The following is a 13,883-nucleotide window of genomic DNA, read 5'->3' as shown; positions in this document are numbered from 1 at the left end:
CTTCGCAAAGCGTCTGCATGCTTCATGCTGAGATAATGATCTGCATATATTTTCTTTCCTTCCTTTCTGATTTGCTTTTCCTCACATCAGGTGTAGCAGTCGGAGCAGGTCTGCAAGCAACGGTAGCGATTGTCAACTTCGTTTGCTTCTATTTGATAGGATTACCAATTGGACTTGTGCTAGCATACGTCACTCATCTTCAAGTGAAGGTAACACCCGAGTTCCATGGCTTTCATTTCAGGAGGGGTTAGGCATTTTTCTTGGGAGGAAACTTGATAATATTCCAAGAAACTGATGCTGATTTCACAGGGACTATGGATTGGAATGCTCTGTGGCGTCATCACCGAGACGCTTGCCCTCAGCTTCCTGATGTGGAGAACGAACTGGGATGAAGAGGTACTTTTCCTTCGCCCTCAAAATTACATTCCAAAACTGAAATTTAACAAACAACATCGATAAAAAAATGAACAAAATACATCATCCTGTTAACAAAATGTCACAATTACACTAAATAGGTGCTAAAAGCATCAGCACGCCTAAAACGGTGGTACCTGAAATCCCCGGAGGAAGCTGGCCAGAAGTCTGATCAAGCTTGAGTTGCAGAACTACTGCCAAAAAGCAGCAAAATATGATCGCCCTCTGACATATTGTTTGACACGAAAGCGTTATTAAGGATTCGAGGGATCAGATTTCAGTCTATGTTCCTCTTTTGAGGTTTCTTGATCAAGGTTTCTGAGACGGATGGTTTCGTACTTAAGATATTAGTTAAAACCTCGTATCGATTTTTGTTTTGCAAGCCTAAAAGGGGGACCAGTTCTCCTTCAGACAGCAAAGGTTGCTGTAGGTTGTGAGCTGCCACTATTTGACTGTAATAGGAGCTCCAAGAACAGTGTTGCTTGTTACTCTTGATTCATTAGTTATTAATGTTTTGATCAGCTTAGGACAGATGTTGAGAAGATGGTTTTTGATATGAACTATGTATGCACCCTTTAAGAGCTCTTGTTACAAGCGGATTGAATTTTTTACTGCAAATTCGTAATGCATCTTATGTTACAGATAATATATATAGTATGAAGTGCTCTGTTATGGATAGAAGGAAATCATGATTCAATTAATCTTGGTACAATCATGTATTTTTTATATTTGTTGGTAAATGTTTTTTATCCCTTTTGTGGATTTTGATATGTATAACTTACAAACTCAAAAGGTAGTTAAGTACTATAGTATGTTTGAAACAAAGAATTGCTTGGAGAGAGAGACAAAGAGTTGTATAAGAATATTTTTTTTTTACAAAAAATAAAATAAAAAACTGTTGTTTGTTGTAGTTTATACAGTCAGAGGTTGTATAGTTGTTCTGCAAGTGATTGTTTTGAATAAAATAAGCTGAAAATTTGCACAAAACACAGTTGTGCAGAGCTGAATGTCTGTATAAGTATTTCGACGATCAAGTTAGAGTGATATGGATCGAATGTTAGGCCATATTTAAGGATATTTTGTAATCAGCCCGCATCATATTGAGATTATTAAAATCCTACTATATTTAACGAAAAAAATATAAGGACCTCCCGAGAAAAATAAAGTATCAATTACACCTCTTATGATATAAAAAAATTAAAAAAAAAATCCCGAGATGAGAGTTGGTGATACATGCACGCCGACTGCGGCTATGAGTCTAGAAAATGCTAATTATATTTGGATTAAAGGTATTTTTAGTCCTCTAATTATATTTTTTATTTTAGTCTTTTAATTTTTTAGAATTTAAAAACGGTGTAAAATTCAGAATACCTCTTGACAATTTTTTTAAAATTGCTGAAAATAGCACATGTTGCTCACGTGCGGATTTTAAATTGAGAGAAGAAATATAATTGGCTGAAAGTTTTATGACATAGCTTTAAAAAAAATGATGTGGCATCCAATGCCATGTCACTCACTCTTCCCCAATTTCATGCATCACCGCCGCCGGCATTACTCTCAGACCTCCACCAGCAACCATCACTCTCTTTCTCCCTCTCATTTGCGCGAGGAGCACATCTAACCACCACCACTAGTTGCCTGAGGACGCCTGGCCCCCAACTCACACACTCTCTTACTCTCTAACATTTGGTTAGTAAATTGGGGGGTTTTTTAGTTTGTCTGCAAATTGAGAGTTTTGTGGTTTTTCTGGTTAATTTTTGGAACGTGTTTCTGTAATTTCGTTGAATTTCTATAAACTTTGGATCATTTCTATTGTTTTTATGAATTTTATAAATTCTTTATAGTATATGAATTTTCTTGAATTTTCTGTAATTTGTGAAAATTTTATGAGATTATCTGGATTTTATGATAGAGTGATGGTAAGCAGATTAGGGATTCAGGAAGGAGAATTGGGAAGGGAATTAGGAACCGGGGAAGAGGGGGGCGACGTGGCATCGGATGCCACCTCACCATTTTCTAAAGCCATGTCATGACAGTGATGGTGGCTGATGGAGGTATGGGAGCCGGGGGCGGCGGAGGGGCAAAGGGGTAAGCAGATTAGGGCTTTACTGGGGAGGAAATTAGGAACCGGGGAAGAGGGGTGACATGGCATTGGATGCCACATCACCATTTTCTAAAGCCATGTCATGAAAGCAATAGCCAGTTATATTTCTTCCCCAATTTAATAACAGCACGTGACAAATATGTGCCTTTTTCCAGCCACTTTAAAAAAATCCGGGAAAAAGTGTCCTAAAATGGAGCAAATTAAAAACTTACAAGACCTTTTTGCGACACTAGAAAGTTAAAGGACTAGGAAATGGGTATAATTAGAGGACAAAAAATGCTTTTTAATCCATTATATTCTTGATAGTGCTCTCTAAATGCATTGTTCATCTCCTACAACCACTTATAGAAAATTGTACCAGATGAAGATGCCCGTCTTAGTCCAATCACCTGATTAAGTTGAGAATAAAAGTTAGCAAATTAGCTCTTGCTGTTAAGCATATGTGCATAAACTGATGTATATTAGATCTAATAGGTAGCTTGTATTAGAATGTTTATATTCTTTCGCATTTTCCTTTCTAGGTATCTAGCTTGTGTGCTTTCTCCCAATCTTTTTACTGCATGAGGTTTGAAACATGATCCTGTATGGTTGTAGCATATGAGTCAACAAGGAAAGCATAGAATACTAATGGTGTCCGACTTTTTCTACCCCAACTTTGGTGGAGTAGAGAATCACATTTATTTTCTGTCACAGTGCTTGATAAAGCTCGGCCACAAGGTTGGTAAATTCACATTATTTTTCAATTGGCGTTTTCCATTTTTTTTTCTCTCCAATCCTCAAATTTGTTGCTTCTGACAGAAGTCAAATTTGGAGTTCTGCCAAAGCAACCCAAGCCTTTAGTTTCATGTTCTAAAAGGAAGTATTACAAACAGAATAAATGTGACTTCTACTGTCGCCAGGTGGTTGTTATGACCCATGCTTATAATAATCGTTCAGGAGTGCGATACATGACTGGTGGATTGAAAGTTTATTATGTTCCATGGAAACCATTTCTGATGCAGAACACATTGCCTACATTCTATGCAACACTCCCAATTGTAAGAACCATTTTGATCCGAGAAAGGATATCTATAGTGCATGGGCATCAAGCCTTTTCAACTCTATGTCACGAAGCTCTAATGCATGCTCGTACAATGGGATACAAAGTTGTATTTACTGATCATTCCCTTTATGGTTTTGCTGACGTGGGGAGCATTCATATGAACAAGGTTTTGCAATTTACTCTAGCAGATGTGAGCCAAGCTATATGTGTTTCTCATACGAGTAAGGAAAATACAGTTTTGAGGTCTGGACTGCCACCTGAAAAGGTTTTTGTTATTCCAAATGCTGTTGACACGGCTATGTTCAAGCCTGCTCCAAAGCGACTCAGCAGTGATGAAATCGTAATTGTTGTGATAAGTCGGTTGGTTTACCGGAAAGGAGCAGATCTCCTTGTTGAAGTCATCCCTGAAGTATGCAGTCTACATCCAAATGTGAGTGTCTTTTTCCCCCCTTCCTGTTTAGGATGTTTCCTGACTTCGAAATGAGAATACTTGGCCTCGTTCCTCATGATTTGTTATATTAATACATCTGAGAAGTAGATTTGGCTTTCAAAATCGTGGTGACTCGTCGGTACTGAACATCTTGTATCATTCCTATTTGTCGTAAATATCCCTAATAAGCTTCATCATTGAAGGTGTAAATTCTCCAGAACATTGTCTGTATAGGCAAATGTGTGTGCCCTGTCTATGCATGCGACTCTTTTATTGTTTATCTCATGCTGATGCATTATTAAGGTACGTTTCATTATTGGTGGAGATGGACCTAAACGAGTGAGGTTGGAAGAGATGAGGGAGAAGCACTCTCTTCAAGATCGAGTTGATATGTTGGGTGCTGTTCCACATGCTAAAGTACAGTCAGTTTTGGTGACTGGACATATTTTCTTAAACAGGTCTGTTACTTTTTCCTATTTTTAGTTTGATTAAGATAATGCAAATATCTGTCTTCCTCCTGTCTGTTTTCTACTTTATGGAAACAATATAATTATTTGCAAGTGTTAATACAAAAATTCTTATATCACCTTATGCTTGGTTCGAAAATGTCTCTAGAGGGAATGAAGAAGTGAATTTATACCGACCATTTGTCTATAACTTTAGCAGCCATTAGAAATATGGGAATATAAAATCAACAGAACTAGTCCTTTAGACACTTTAACAATCCGTTTGACTAGCTGCTTCTGGTGGAGGGTTGTCTATGTTAGTTGCAATATTGTGAAACTATCTCATCTTGTAATGAAAAGATTCCAAAAAACTGAAGAAAAAGCATCCTGGAAGATTTTAGTCTGGAGGTTATATATAAATTTGCAACTGAATCTGATTACCCAAATCTTAGAAAATAAAGTCCTTTAAAGCTAAAAGATAAAATTAGGAAAACACAAGAATTTATTTTATGCTTCAGCTGTAGATATAGCTAATCTGATCAAAATTCCTCATCTTAAAAGTGACATATACAGAAATGTTTGAACAATGATTCTTTTGTTGAGTTTAGAAATTCTGAGGCTTAATAAAGGGGTTTACTAGGAGTTTACATGATAATAATTGGTGTTTATTCAGACCAGTAAGCAAAAAATGAATGTATCATGACATCACTTTTGGACTGTGTGATATCCTAAGAAGGTCTTCCGGGAATTTTTAGGACTTTTGGATGGTTGACTTTAAGGTTGACAGAGTAGGCTATTGGTGGTGGTTTTGCCAATCTGAAGAACTATTTGGAGGTCTACGAAGTGGGCAAGCATCTAGATTAGAGGAAAACGAAAGAAAAAGAAGACGTTATGCTCTCAACTAGAGTTCACATTTCTGCTCCTAGAAAATGCTACTTGTTGATTAGGGAACAATCATATGGCCCTAAAAGTACCCTCTCTCTCCAACTGAGACTTGCCTTCGTCAGCCACACTACAGCATTAGTTAGGATTATAAATAAATAAATTTTTCGCTTCTGTACAAATAATGTCTGCTTGTTGTGCATATCCATTTAACTTTGCATCTGACTCGAGGACTAAAAATTGTAATGACCTGTTTATGCCTCTCTGTAATCGGCCACCAGTTTCCTTTACCTGATTCGTGTCCGTTCTTGACAGTTCCTTAACAGAAGCATTTTGTATAGCCATATTGGAAGCTGCTAGTTGTGGATTATTGACTGTCAGTACACGCGTGGGTGGTGTCCCAGAGGCATGCTCATACGACATTTTCACTTTGCTTGCTAATTTGATATCATCTGCCTATAGTGCTATTATTGAGTAGGGATGAGATTTCCAGTATTGCTGGCTTCAACATTGTAGAAATGTGGATTTCAGGTTTCTGACAATTTCACCTTTGTTGGATAGGTTCTTCCAGATGATATGATTGTTCTTGCAGAGCCAGATCCTACTGACATGGTAACGGCAATCACAAAGGCAATAGACTTGCTTCCCCAGATTGATCCACAAGCAATGCACAATCGTGTGAGTTCTCCGACACAATTTTTTTACAATTGATGATAAAATTTGTTTGCAATCATCAGAAAATCGTTTTACATGTCATATTCTGTGGCCTGGGTGCCCCTTGATGGAGGAATTCACTGGAGTTACTAGTGATACTTTCAAACTCCAGCTCCATTTCAGTCCTTTTCTCTCTATAAATAAAAATCAACATCCTTCATATTAATTTACCATCAACCATCAGAAATCCTTAAAGTAGACGCCAAGAGGTTTTGATCGTAAGACTGGCTTGTGAAGTTCGTCATACTTTAACATATGTACCCTGTGTTAGACATAATGAGGATTGAAGAATTTGCTACAAGCTTGGGAAAATTGAACGTAGTGAGATGTTGCAAACCCTTTATCTGGGGTGATAACAACTGTATCATATTGAACCTTCTACTTTCTGGGGTTATAATTATGTCTAGTGCATGCCCTTAAAGGATTGAAATTACCTGTCGCATTGATTACCATGTATTTAACTTGAGACTGACACCTGATCAAGAGCATGTTAGTGCGATGATGTGTACTACCCATAGTCTCCTATTAACCGGCCTAAGCTGCAAAGGCTTGAGCCATGCTTTTATATGGGGCATAGTTCCTCATAAAGATATGCTTATCAAATAAATATAACCTTATTGACTTTGCTGAACCATTCTCGGCAGATGAAGAAACTCTATAGTTGGCATGATGTTGCAAAAAGGACAGAGATCGTATATGACCGGGCTTTCAAATGTTCCAATCAGAATCTCTTAGAACATTTACCGAGGTATGCCTATGAAAACTTATATACTACCACTCATACTTAAAAGAGACTCTTAACTTTGCAGATAAAAAATCAAGCATGTCATGCATCTTCATGAAATGTTCCCTGGAGATATATATCTCTATGTATGTATGTATAATATGAAGGACGACACAAAATCTTGAGCAATCATTGCAGAAAGGAATATATGCTTTATTCAACTCCTTTTTGTTGTTACCGATGCTTGATATTTGATTTTATAATGTAGACTAGTTCATGAACAGCTTCTTGGTCCTTTAAGCAAATCATCCCAGCTGTTCATTCCACTGACAAAATTGAATTGGTTTTGTACACTGATTAATTTTTTCTTACTTTGAGGATTCGAATTCCTCCTCCGTAAATCATAATTCAGAGAATCAAGATGCTATCCACTTTGATACTACCCATGTGGAATTGTGAACCAGTGGATTATAAATTTTTACATTGAATTGACATCATCAAATCCAACAGCTCACAACCCCACTTAAGCATTATAACCCGAGTAGGTAGTATGAAATGTCCCAATAATTTATCCTTTCAGAATATAAGAGTTAGTTTACAAAATGATATAAAATGCTCATTTCCAATTCAAATTTCTCATGTTTGGGTTGGTTGATTCTTGGCTTATAGTTTATGGAGGTTGACTATTTGCTTATTACTTTAAGCAGCTTCATTGTTTCATTATTAAACTTTAGAATATTACGTATGCGCAATGCATGATGGCTTAAATTTATAGTAGTAGCTGGATTAGTTGTGATGGTTATAGCTAATGCTAACGTCGGACCATTTCTAGGTACCTCTCTTGTGGTGCTTGGGCAGGCAAACTCTTTTGCATGGTCATGATCATTAATTTTTTGTTCTGGGGTTTCTTGCAACTGTGGCAGGTATTCATTTCTTGCAACCAAATTCGTACAACTTCAATACTTTAGCTATTTATGACTTACTCATCTAACTTAAAACAATTATTCTCAACTCTTAAAAGCCTGACAAGGACATCGAGGTCGTGCCTGATATTGATCTCACGAGCTCTCAAAGTGGAGAGCATGTAGAGGGCCCCTGTGCGAATGATAGTTAGAAATCGATGCTCGCCTAAACACTCAGGTTCATTATTTTGGAAAAGAACGATATCCTTTTCGAGCCATACATCGTCTTCTTTTTACATTTTTAGAATCTCAACTATGCAGTCAATTTGTATTTATATGGCGTTGATATACTCTTTATATAATTCAATATTGATTTTCAAATGATTCATATCGTTGTTTTATGCCTGCGCACTCATCCTTACGCAATATAGTTGCAAGTTTATTATTACTTGGATCACTTTAAATGTGCTAAATTAGTACACAGCAATGCCAATGGTGGGTGGTCGCGCCTATCAGTGAGCTGTTTGATTTGGTTCTGTTTGTCATAAGAAAGTAGCTACGACAAGTATTGATTGTAGTATGAATTTTTTCAGAAAGTACATGAACAAATTTTTAGTTTACATGAGAAAAGATACGTGAACTGATACTAAATTTTTATATAAATTGTATCGGGGAAATTGAAAAATGATTTTAAAAGTCAGTATTGGTAGATAAAACCTACCCATAATTTAATATTCTGTCAAAATTTCAACATTAGTAAGTGTATTCCTTCTCCAATCATGTCGACAATATTACCTCTAGTTTCTCTCTCAAAAATATCATATGAAAGTGATATCGAACACATGAAACATTTTATATAGGGATAACAACACTTATTTTTTTTTTTGAGTTTTTGTATAATTATACATAGATCTCTTATGATTTGACAAATTATATCTAGTACTCATGAAGTTTGCTTTCGTTTAGCAAATAAGTTTTTTTATTAGTCAAAATTCACTAAATTTACTGATATAAACAAAAAAAAGTCGAATGAAAAATTGATATTTACCCTTAATTGATTTATTACTAATTTATTGTAAGTCAAATAATTTTTTTCGGACTAAACTATCCTTATAACGGTGAAGATACTCTTCACATGCATTAATGCGTAAAAACGTATGAGGGTAATTTGATTACAAAAAATTTATTCGACCTATAATAAATCAGTAATAAGCCATTTGAGAGTAAATATAATTTTTTTTTTATTTTTATTTTTTTGTTAATATTAGTAAATTTTGTTAATTTTAACTAACATACGGACTTATTTGTTAGACGAAAGCAAACTTCATAGATGCTAAATATAATTTTTCAAACCATAGTGAATATATGTTCAAAAACCAAATCTCACGAAAAGGGAGTGTAGTTATCCCTTTCGTTTATAGAAAATTTGAATCATTTGTTTATGTTTTTATTTTTAGTTTCAGTTTTCAAGTACAAAATTGTGTTGTCAATTTTGTTTTTATTTTTAGTTTCAGTTTTCAAGTACAAAATTGATTTGTCAATTTTGTTTAGATTTTCGTGTAAAATGGAAATGTGATTGAATTAATCAGTGAGATTACGTTTTATAGTGAAATGTGGTGATGCTAGATCAATATATATCACAGTTCAATAATCTTAAATAAGAATATATATAATAAATATATTTTTATTTTAATTACTATTTTAAAAATCGTATTATATCTATACTAATATATATATATATATAAGGTTTTTTCTCTCACAAATGGCGATTATGACACTGCAACATTAATTATTGTTATGCCGATAATATTCTTAAGTTGATTTTCTTATATTTTTCTTTTGTTGTTTTTTTTTCTTTCTTTTTTTTTTCCTTGAAAATGTTATGTGTTCATTTATATATATTAATTTATTATTCATAATATATTTTAAAATGTGAAATATTATTTATTATACATATGCCGGGACAGCGTGCCATAATGACTAGTTATTTAAAATGAAAACCAACCAATGGTTCTCTCTCTCCTACATACCATATAAGGTAGACAGGTTAGTTTTTAATCTAATTTGCCACATATATTTATTCTATAAATATTAAATAATTAATTACATTAACTTTTCATTAATTATTCTTTCTCATCATTATTTTTTTACATTTTGTAGTCCATCCATTTATATTAAATTCTTAATTATTTTTAATTATAAGTTACTTTCTATTTTAAATTACTTTTTATAATATAAATGATTTAAAATAAAAATCTTTCACAATTTTTAAGACCAGATTTTGTCCTGATATCAATTAATAGATACCCTGTAATATTTTCATTTATCTTCTAGAGAAGTTATTTTTTAATAAAAAAAAATATAATTATTTTCTTTCTATCATTTGAGTTATTTTTTTTAATCCTTCTTTCATTTTATTATAGTTATGACTATTTTATCATATTTTATTTTTTTTATATGCGTATTTACTTATTATTAGTTTTATTTAAGAGGTTCTATAGGAAAAAAAAATTATAATGTTTGATATCAATGATGAGTAAAATAGTATTTTTAAATTAATGATTTACAAATTCTTTATATTACAAAATTTATATTTATCTATTCAAATGTTATTGACTCAATTAGATTTAGGATTTATTTAAATTAATAACTTTTGTGAGTGAAGTGATAATCACATATATATGTCTTTTTTCAATTTACTTATTTTTAAAGATTTTTTTGCTTATTTATTTATTGGGTAAATTTTATTCTATATTTTAAATTACATATTTAGAATTAATATATTCAAAATTATTTTTATAAGTCTGCTTTTTAGTGAATAACTTGTAAAATTTATAAAAAAATTTATGTCTCACTTGAATTTCATATTCACATAATTTATAGTACCATTTTAATTTATTTTTCTAATGTAAACTGTATAAAGAGATTTTTCTATTTTAATATATTTCTTAGAAAATATAGAAGATCACTTTTTTGATAATATAAATTTAAATTAATAAATATGACTCATCAAAATAATGATATCAATTGATACCAAATTAAGTTCAAATGATTTTAATGGGTTTAGATTTTTATAGGAATATCAGAAGAGAAAAATATATCTCATTTGAAATTCAAGTTGGTATTTATAATATTTCTAATTTATTTCTCTAGAGTAATTTGAATAAGAGAATATTTATTTAGTTAGGTTTTCTCAAAAAAAAAAATAGAAATACTTTTTTTATAATATAAAATAAAATTAATAATACGACTTAAATTAATTTTATGCAAAAAATTTATCACCGTACAACAACGCATAGGGCAAATGCTTTGGGGTGCTTATGATGCAATTTCGATTTTTTTAAACTTATTTTCAATCGAATTGCCATTGGCAGTTTTATAAAATAATTTTTTAAATTACTATTTTTAAAAGCAAAACTAAAGGTGCGATTTTGTGCCGTTTCAAGCGGTTGGGCGGTTTTAATATTTATAAGAAAAATAAGACGTTGAAACTAACAAAAATCAAGAAATGAAACAAGTGTTTGTATGTAGCAAGCAATAAAAATCAAAATTATGCACCATAGACACTAACACTTTCCACAACTTAAGTAGATTAAAATATAAAATCATATATATCAATCCAACAATGGAACACTTAATCCAACAAAGACCAATAGTCGACAGAGATAAAAGGCAGAAAGACAGAATTTAACAAAATTGAGTTTTTTTAATGTGGATCTTTGATAACATATGAGTTTTGGGATATGTAATTCGAATATGAAATTCTTCTAAAAAATTAATTATCGAATTTTATATATACATAATTCAAAAAGTTTATTATATATTAAGCGACACCGTTCGATTTTTTACGGTTTTTTTAAGTCTTAAATTAAAACTAAATCAATAATGCGGTTCGATTTTCCTCTAAATTTAAAATTACGATTTAAACAATAAATTATGAAAAACAATTGGATTCAATTTGAACCAGATGATTTTGGGCGAATTTCTTTATCACCCCTATAAATGCTAGTTGAAAAGCGAAAATGAACACACAACCAAAACATGAAGAAAGTTCTGACCATTCTTTCTGCCCCGTAATTACTTCCGCAATGAATGTGTTTCGGGCACGAAACCTGCCTATCACTGTCCCCTTGCTACGTTGGATCGCTCAACACCTCTTTGATATTATCATAAATGCCATGTTCCATCGTTTCTCACACAAAAGATGGACAGTGATTTGTTACCTTTAGGAATGGCAAAAGGATATATCACTCAACCCTGCAAACATAATATATTTAAATTGGACTAAAATTTGTACTTTGATTGATTTGATTCAGTGCTACGAAATTGGGATAGTTGATTATTTTGCATTTGAGAGTTCGAGAACATGTTATGTGGATTTATATTCCTACGGACGTTTGGTTTTATAAACACCACACGACTTTTTCGGTTAGGGTACGTCATTTATTACTTTCGTATTGAATTTATAATTTTTTTTTGATTTCATAAACTAACGTAAGTATCGGAGAATTTTTTTCGGGAACTATACAGCGAGCGCGGCGATCTTTTTTTTTTTTAGGTTCACAAACACCGGTCTGGACTACCCTGGAAATATCTCAAGACCCTACTCGGATTAGGACGGATCATCGTGTTATAAGAATTTAGTGTAAATTAGATTGATACTTTTTAAAATTAAAACTATTTACACAAAGCTTTTTATTAATGAATTGTATTATTAGAATGCTGTCAGTTCTATAAAATATGTAAACTTAAGTTGTTGGGTTCCAATTTTCTTTACCATGTGACTTCTAGAGTAACTAATTTATTTATTCATAAAATATTCATACATATTTAACTATTTTATTTTGCCAATTCTGATCAATTATTTTTTTTATCTTTAATTTAATTTGACAAAGATTATAAATTTTTAAATCATGCATAAATACCGAGTCTTAAAAAAAATATCGTACTTAATACTTGATGTGGAAAATTCTAATTTGTCTGAAAAAGATCAATTTGCCCCTGGAAGAGCTCAAAATTGCAATTTTACCTGAAGGATCCGCGCATTTTTGATCTGGTCGGGTCTGGAAACTCGGGACACGTGGAAGATGCCAACTGAGCCAACCGGACCCCCAATCTTTCACTATAAATACTCTATAATGAGTGCATTAATGGTATGTTCATTTTACCACTCTTTACTTTCTGATCGCTTTGGCTCTCCAGCTCGTAAGTGACCTGTTTTCACGACCTCAAAACCGAATACTGACTTAAGTATCGGAGGGTCTTAGTTGGGGGCAACCCCAACAAGCCTATCAATCTGCTTATTTTATCATGGCTCAATCACTAACGTGGGAGAGGTAACAATCTCAAACCGCTTGAAGGATCAGTTCACCCGACCAATTGCGTGGATTTCAACCCGAATCGCTACTTTATAAATTCTCCACACTCATCGACCGTGCCCCACTGACAATACACAATAAAGCATGTGGTAGTACATAATCCACGATATGCCTAATAGAAAAAAGCAGAATGATCCCACATATATAGAAAGTTGGCCGTGGACTTTCAATAAAATAAATTAATAATTAATTAATAATCCCTGCAGGCTCATCACTTGTTTGTGTTTTTAAGTGTAAATAACAACTACCAAAGCTCTTTAATTAATTAATGTCATTAAAGAAAACGATAATTTCTCTCCTTCCTGAAATTTGATATAATTATCGTCGCGCTTGCTGTATAATTCCCAATAAATACTTTCCGACGCTTAAAAATTACATCTAACACTCTTGAGATGTAATTAAACCAAATTTTAAGAAAATGTGGTGTAATTATCCCTTACAGTAATTACATTGCGAGGTTCGGTCTGATTATATATAAACTCCATGAAGTTTAGAAAATTAAACTTAATATCCCTATTATTTGCTATTGTCTAACAAATATATCCAACTCTTGTCGATATTAATGGAGTTTGCCGAATTCAGCATAAAATCGATAATTGCATAAACCCCCCTTAAAGCCTGAGTTAAATGCAGATACAACGACCCCACTAAAGTTAAATTTCAAGATTACATGTAACTTCAATGATATTTATTATCAGGGAACAAATAATTATAATATTTTAAAACACTGTCAACATCATCATCTCAGTAAAGTGATAAATTTAAGATTTTCTTCACTATAGATTAATACTAAATATATAACAGCAATGTGAAACACCTTTACTAAAATTATTCATTTCACATTTCC

The 13,883-nt window shown here is 32.7% G+C and overlaps 2 protein-coding genes across 3 annotated transcripts in view; both read left to right on the top strand.

The window, feature by feature from the left end:
* LOC105155763 (protein DETOXIFICATION 24) overlaps positions 1-1,060 on the top strand; it is a 3,495-nt gene extending 2,435 nt beyond the window's left edge. The window contains exons 6-8 of one of the 2 annotated variants that reach the window (XM_020698540.1): positions 1-209; positions 310-396; positions 516-1,060. The exon at positions 1-209 is cut by the window's left edge and continues 266 nt beyond it. In XM_020698540.1, the coding sequence (XP_020554199.1) occupies positions 1-209; positions 310-396; positions 516-596 (377 nt within the window). In that variant the 3' untranslated portion in view covers positions 597-1,060. The remainder of the gene's footprint in view (positions 210-309; positions 397-515) is intronic. The other variant, XM_011071708.2, reaches the window with a different exon arrangement.
* Positions 1,894-8,055, top strand: LOC105155762 (phosphatidylinositol N-acetylglucosaminyltransferase subunit A). The gene is made up of 9 exons (XM_011071707.2): positions 1,894-2,103; positions 3,113-3,235; positions 3,418-3,990; positions 4,294-4,448; positions 5,634-5,724; positions 5,880-5,996; positions 6,677-6,780; positions 7,589-7,679; positions 7,778-8,055. Exons 2-9 carry the CDS (start codon positions 3,116-3,118, stop codon positions 7,868-7,870), a joined length of 1,344 nt encoding a protein of 447 aa, XP_011070009.1. The 5' UTR covers positions 1,894-2,103; positions 3,113-3,115; the 3' UTR covers positions 7,871-8,055.

Source organism: Sesamum indicum, linkage group LG2, assembly GCF_000512975.1.
Source record: "Sesamum indicum cultivar Zhongzhi No. 13 linkage group LG2, S_indicum_v1.0, whole genome shotgun sequence".
NCBI lineage: Eukaryota > Viridiplantae > Streptophyta > Magnoliopsida > Lamiales > Pedaliaceae > Sesamum > Sesamum indicum.
This window is presented reverse-complemented; position numbering and strand designations above follow the sequence as displayed.